Source organism: Rhea americana, unplaced genomic scaffold (assembly GCF_003343005.1).
Source record: "Rhea americana isolate MKP2758 unplaced genomic scaffold, rheAme1 scaffold_21, whole genome shotgun sequence".
In the NCBI taxonomy this organism is placed as follows: domain Eukaryota; kingdom Metazoa; phylum Chordata; class Aves; order Rheiformes; family Rheidae; genus Rhea; species Rhea americana.
Window position 1 is genome coordinate 2,493,760 of NW_028186258.1, and position 6,688 is coordinate 2,500,447.

Below are 6,688 nucleotides of genomic sequence, written 5' to 3' on the forward strand. Positions count from 1 at the left end.
AGAAGCAGAAATGCAAGGAAGACTCTCGTCCAAATCTTGTTGCAGAATCCAAGGCCGAATCTCTCGACAGCTGCAGTTTTAAACATCATTTTTCTACAGGATTTTATTTTTTTTCCCCTTAAGCCTCCTCCCCGTGGAGCACGCGCGGCCCGCGAGCCTTTGGACGAGCGCTGGCGGCACGGTGGGGACGAGCAGAGGGCGTCGGGGACTGGTCTCCTGCCGCTGGGCATGGTGCTGAGGTCTCTCTCTCCCACTTCCTCCGCTGCAGGCGCTGGTGAGGCCGTGGCCGTGAGCGATCCTTCYTCCCCCGCCGTTCCTCCCTGCGGCCGGCGGGCTCGCGGCACCGCGCAGCCATGACGACCTCCGCCTTGCGCCGGCAGGTGAAGAACATCGTGCACAACTACTCGGAGGCGGAGATCAAGGTGCGGGAGGCCACCTCCAACGACCCATGGGGGCCCCCCAGCTCCCTGATGTCGGAGATCGCGGACCTCACCTTCAACACGGTGGCCTTCGCCGAGGTCATGGGCATGATCTGGCGGCGGCTGAACGACAGCGGCAAGAACTGGCGCCACGTCTACAAAGCCCTCACGCTGCTGGACTACCTCATCAAAACCGGCTCGGAGAAGGTGACCCACCAGTGCCGGGAGAACCTCTACACCATCCAGACCCTCAAGGACTTCCAGTACGTGGACCGTGACGGCAAGGACCAAGGCATCAACATCCGGGAGAAGGTGAAGCAGGTCATGGCGCTGCTCAAGGACGAGGAGAGGCTGAAGCAGGAGCGGGCGCACGCGCTGCAGACCAAGGAGCGCATGGCCCTCGAGGGCATGGGCAGCGGCAGCCACCAGCTCGCCTACGGCCGGCGCGCCTCGCCGTACGGCGAGGACTACGGGCGGGCGCGGGGCTCGCCGTCCTCCTTTAACTGTGAGTACCGCGGGCGTGGGCGATGCGGGGGCGCCGGGGAGTGAAGCCACCATCCTACTCCAGCCCGGCATGGATTTGGCTGGGCGAGTGGCAAACCCCACGTGTGGCTGCCGCGGGCGGGTGGAGCCTGGCACGGGGCTGCCAGCGGGGCCCTGGCGCTCCAAGAGCCAAACGACGGGACGGCGGCCACCGGCAGCCCGACACCCGGGAGCTCGTTCATACTAAGCTTGGGATATTTCCCTTGGGAAASCGTGCTCCGGAGCTGCTGGCAGGGGGGTGGCGTTCCCGGGGAGCGGGGATGTGGGAGCATCGCTGGAAAGGCAGGTGGGGCTGAYGTGCTCCTCAAAACAACCCAGTCCAGATGCTGCTCTTTCAGCCTTCAACTCTTTTTCTCTCCCAGCCTCATCCTCGTCTCCGCGGTTCGCCTCCGACCTGGAGCAGGCGAGACCCCAGACCACGGGCGAGGAGGAGCTGCAGCTGCAGCTCGCCCTGGCCATGAGCCGCGAGGAGGCCGAGAAGGTAGCGTGGGCTCTCGCGGGGCCAGGGTGGCGGGGCGGCCGGGGATCTGCCCCGCTCGGCGCGCCCGCGGCGCCTTGGCCTGTCTCTTGGCCGTGCCGGGCGGCCGCGGTGAGTCAGCCTGTTTGGAGGAGGATTTATCGGGCTGCCCGAGCCCCGTGCATGCACCTGCGACCTTGCCAGGCTGCTCGCGCTGTGCCCTGCATCCAAAATCACGAGCAGGCAGGTGGAAGGAGGCACAGGCTGTTTGTGCTCCCCGTCCTCCTCCCAGCAGAGACGACAGCAGGGCTGGGATAAATCCGGGCATGCAGAAAGCTTCAAGATCCCAGGGTGAAGCCAGAAAATCCCCCCGATGCACGTGGCTCCCCCCCAGCCCTGGCTGCCCACTTCCCCCGAGGCTTTCCGGTGCAAGCTCCCCCGTTTCTGTTGGCGCCCCGTGCACGTTTCGGGTTTTGCTGTTCCCGCGGCGGGCGGGCGCGAGGGCCGGCGTGTGCCCGGGGCCGCGTGCTGGCGCGGGGCTCGGGGAGGCCGGGCGCTGCCGGGCGCTCTCCGACTGCAGCCGGTCGGGTAAACCCAGGCTGCGAGGAGCGCCGGAAAAGACTGTGGAAAGCAGCTYGCCTCGGCCAGGAGGAGCTGAGCAGAGATGAGGCTGGACAAGACCGAACCGAGTTTTGTTTCCGATACRGTCGTTGGGGCAGCAAACGAGGTGCAGGCCTCGGCAGGGATTGCCTCCCCCGGGCCTCTCCCCGCTGTCCTGTCTGTTGACCACGTCTCCTTTCCCAGTGCGGGCGGCTTATTTACACAAGGCCGCGATAGCCGCCGGCTGGCACGGCCAGTCTGGAGCGCACGGCTACGCGTGCCAGGCAGGACAAAGTCGGAGAGGGACGTGGTCACCAGAAGGGCTGCGTGGCCGGGCGTCCCGCTGCGGTGCCGGCGGCGTCCTTGGGGCTGGCGCCAAGGCCCGGCAGCCCCGCGTGCCGGGCGGTGCTGGCTAGGGAGGGGTGCTTCGGAGAGGATGCTTCCATTGCCCACCTTTCCCTTCCCGATGGCTCTTTTGGAGACTGAAGAGAATATAAGTATTCCTATATTTGTTCTGGAAATTGAGTATTTATAGCTTGCACACACTGCTGTGATGAGCGCTGYAGAAACATGCTCTTGACAGCTTTGCCTGTTCCAGTCCATCTGGGCTGTGTTCACACACGTGTGCACGCTCGCACGTGCCCGTACACGTGTGCACACCCAAGCACACCCTGCCGGCGTCCTTGCTGCCTCCTCGCAGCCCCAGCTGGCCCCACGCGGCGCGGCGATGCAGGTCCGACCTCTCCCTGGAGATGCTGCCTCAGCACCTCTGAGCGTTTCTATCCTGGAAGAGGGGGGAGCGGAAAAATTCGTAYGGTGGGATTTGAGGCTTGTTTGAGTGTCACATCCTCCTTTCTAGCACAAGGTGGAGGAGCAGGCTGAAGGGAAGAAGGCGGCACGTAGTTGATCTGCTTTCTTCTGCCGACTGCCCAAGGTCTTCCTATGTCAATGGAGAATGGCGGTGCCCCCCAAAGCCTCCCGAGGGAGATGCTGGCTCCTAATATAGGGTCATCTCACCCTAGATGAACAGGCAAACGAAAGAGTAGGTGGGTAAGGAGCTGCATTGCTGAATGTAGGGGAGCTGGATCGCAAAATAGTTCAAGAGAGTAGGGGTGACGGGCGATGACGGAGGCGGAGGTGCCCGGCCGGGAGTCAGGGCAGCGGAAGCCAAGTAGGAGCTGGCTGGATAACCGGAGACGTGCTGCGTGAACAGGCGAGAGGCTACAGGAAAGCCGGCTGTGAGGATGGGGATCTTTGATGGCAGCCCCACAAGCTGAGGTCAAGCTGAAATTTCACCCGATTTCCTCTGTTGGCAGAAGCCACTTCCTCCAATTTCCAGTACAGACGAAGAAAGGCAATTGCAGCTAGCGCTCGCGCTGAGCAAAGAGGAGCACGAGAAGGTACCTGTGCCCTGCAGCCCCGGGCGCTCCTCTGTCCTTGCACTCGGGCTTCTCTCTGGGACTCTGGAGTACAAAACGCTGCGTAGCTCTGCCTGGCTCGGCRGCCGGCCCCACCGCTGCCGCCGGGAGCGCTCGGGCACCCGCTTTGCTTTCGCTGCTCCGGGGCTGACTGCTGAGCGCTCTTGCGATGGGCTCATCCTGAGAAGAGCCAGCTGCTCGGACGCTGGGACTTTTGGGGATGCGGTGGCAGCTCCGGTTCTGGGTCTGTCTCTAGGAGAAGGTGTGYGCCCCGGGGCTGCTGGTACTCACCAGCACCATCCCTTGTCCCTGCAGGAGGTGAGGGCTTGGCAGGGGGAGAACTCCCTGCTGCAGAGAACCTTGGAGGAGACCACACAGGGTGGGGAGGAGGAGGAGGAAGAAGAGAAGATGAAGAAAAGCCAGGTAAAGACACTGTGGGCCCAGCTGGCCCCAGGGGGGCAAGACATCCATCCTGTGGTCACTGTCCCACATCCAAGCTTGGGCTCCAGAGTGGTGCCACAACTCTGGGCTGGGCTTACAGGTCTTCCTGGCCTTCTCTCACGTCTTTATTCCCTTTCTCTTTTCAGTCCTCTATTATGGAGCTGGCAGATATATTTGGGCCGGCGCCAGTCCCTCCCAGCCACACGTCTGCCGACCCGTGGGATATGCCAGGTGGGGGCAACTCTCGGGCTGCCAGAGCACGGGATGGTGGCAGGCGTCTCTGTCCCTTCCCCGTTCCTGGCGGCTCAGCGGTGAGGACCTCCCGCTTCGCCTCCCTCTGCTGCCCCATCCTTTCCTCCACGGTGAATGCGGGGCTGCTGCTGCTGGAAGCAGCCCCGTGCTGCGGGACGCTGCTCCGCCGGTTGCGTCCCCGCCGCTCGGCGGCCCTCCGCGGCCCGCGATGCTCCCCTCTTCCATGGCTTCCCTTCTTCTTTCAGATCTGAAACCCAAAGCGGAGCCAGCAGCCTCCGCCTGGCCCGGCGCGGCCGACCCCTGGGTCCCGCTCCCGGCCGCGGCCGGGGACCCGCTCTCCCAGGCGACGCCGTCGTCCCACCAAACCTCCGCCGGGCCCTGGGATTTCCCCCCTGGTGCCTCCTCCTCCTCCTCTTCCTCTGACCCTTGGGGAAAGACGCCCTTGCCTGCTGGCTTCCCTCCTGCGGACCCTTGGGTGAAGGCATCCCCACCCGCTCAGGCTTCTTCTGGGGCTACGTCGGCTGCCGACCCCTGGGCCGCCGTCACCGAGCAGCCGCCCAACGTGGGTAAGAGAGGCTGGGCGGGCGCTTCGGGTCTGCTTGGGGCCGCTYGTGCCGCTGACCACCGCTCCCGTTCTGCTGGCGGCCCTGGGCATCGCTGGCGCCCCCGCGGCAGCGCATCCCTGCCCCCCGCCTCGCGTCGCCCCCGTGGCCTGCTTCCCGGCCCCCCGCTCTCCTAGGGCCTTTCCGCTGGCTCCTTGGCACGCTGAAGGCTTCAGGGGCCCTTAGGCTTCGTCTCTGCAGAGGAGTCAGGCTGCTTTAATTAACCTGGCATAGTTAACTGAGCGCTCCTGCGGGAGCGGAGCAGCCGCCGCCGCCGGGGAGCGGCCCCGTTCGCTTTYCCGCGCCCGAAGCGGCGCCTGGAGAGCCCCGTCGGGCTGGCAGGCAGCTGCCGGCCGCCGGCGCCGCGGTGCAGACGAGGGGCCGCGTGTAGGACAGAGCCGCGTTGCCGGGCTCGGCGCTGCTCTCGGCTCTTCCTTGGTTATTTCCTGCGAGGCTGCGCGGATCCCGTCTGCGCAGCCCAGAACGCGTGGGCCAGGTGCCCCGGATTCGCTCACGGGGACGAGAGCGGAGCCCGGCCTCGGCGCGCGAGCGCCGGCTCTGAAGGCCTCCGTGCCCCCGGCACGCGTCCTCCTTTCCGCCTCTTCTTCCRCCGCGCCGCTGCCCGCCCGTCTCCCGCTTCCTCCCCTCCTCGAGCTCTGCTCTTCCCCGCAGCTTCGGGGGGCGACGCTTTCGACCTGTTTGCAAAGCCGCCGGAGGCAGCCGAGCAGCCGGAGCCGGAGCGTTCGCAGCCGCCCTCCTCGGCCAAGTCCGGCAGCCCCGCTGGTAAGAGGCGGAGGAGCCGGGGGCCGGGGCAGGGGCCGGGGTGCCCGGGGGTGGGGGGGGACGTTGGGCCGCTCAGCTCTGCCCGTGCGCGCGGCTGCCTGCGAGAAGCTCGTCCCCGCGCGCACCGCGGCATCCGGGCGCCCGAGGGGGCGGCACTGGGGCCCGCGGAGGCCGGGGGGGGGATCGGCTACGAGGGGCCGGTGTCCGCGTCCCCGCCGCTCCCCGCCCTGGGGACTGGCGCACGGCCGGCCGTGCAGCTCCCCTCTCCTCCGCCCCAGAGCTGGACCCCTTCGGCGACCTGTTCCCCAGCGCCAAGCACGACGGGGCGAAGAGCTTCGACCTCGCCAACCTGGCGGACTCCCTGGCCGAATCCTGCAGGGAGAGGAAGGACTGTAAAACCCCCGAGGCGTTCCTCGGCCCCGCCGCCTCCTCCCTGGTGAACCTGGACTCCCTGGTTGCCCCTCCGCAGGCGTCCAAGACGCGCAACCCTTTCCTCTCGGGTAGGTCCCGGGGCGCCGCGCTGCCCGTTTCTCGGAGCGCGGGGGCTCAGCCACGGGCGTTGGACGGGGGGGGGGGACACGGCACGGCACGACGGAGGCCGGGGGGCCGCCCTGACGGCCTCCCGCCCTCCCCGCGGCAGGTCTGAGCACGCCGTCGCCCACCAACCCGTTCAGCGTCGCCGAGCAGCCCAAGCCCACGCTCAACCAGATGCGGACCGGCTCGCCYGTGCCCGGCCTGCCCGCCGGCGTCRCCGCCAACTCCATGACGTACAGCGCCTCGCTGCCGCTGCCGCTGAGCAGCGTGCCCTCGGCCGCGGGCCTCCCCGCCTCCGCCAGTGCCTTCCCGCAGGCCGGGGCCGGGCCCTTTCCCGAACTCCCCAGCAACCTGCCGCAGCCTTTACTGCCGCTGAGCGGCCCGGCCGCGCCGCCGCCCTCGCACGCCGGGCTCAACCCTTTCCTCTGAGGTCCCCGGAGCGGACCGCCGGCACGGCGCGGTCTCTCTCTCTCGCCCCCTCCCCGGCTGTTACAGACACCCCGGCGTTTCCTCCTGCCAAGACCTCCCGGGCAACCGGCTCGCTCGCTGCGGCGGAGGACGCCGCCTTCTGCAAAGCCCTACCCCAGCACGCGCCCGGGCCGCCGGCAGAGCCAGCATGAGCATCCTCGCTTGACGCGC

The 6,688-nt window shown here is 67.4% G+C and overlaps 1 protein-coding gene across 2 annotated transcripts; it reads left to right on the plus strand.

The window, feature by feature from the left end:
- The first annotated feature begins 232 nt into the window (after positions 1 to 232).
- EPN3 (epsin 3) lies at positions 233 to 6,682 on the plus strand. 2 transcript variants are annotated; one of them, XM_085304573.1, is made up of 9 exons: positions 233 to 924; positions 1,325 to 1,443; positions 3,336 to 3,419; positions 3,753 to 3,860; positions 4,025 to 4,109; positions 4,376 to 4,696; positions 5,405 to 5,515; positions 5,794 to 6,015; positions 6,156 to 6,682. In XM_085304573.1, the coding sequence occupies exons 1-9, from the start codon at positions 354 to 356 to the stop codon at positions 6,476 to 6,478; spliced, it is 1,944 nt and encodes a 647-aa protein (XP_085160699.1). In that variant the 5' UTR covers positions 233 to 353; the 3' UTR covers positions 6,479 to 6,682. The 2 variants fall into 2 exon arrangements, with proteins under 2 accessions (XP_085160699.1, XP_085160700.1); XM_085304574.1 differs by lacking the exon at positions 3,336 to 3,419 and having other exon boundaries at positions 234 to 924.
- Positions 6,683 to 6,688: the final 6 nt, after the last annotated feature.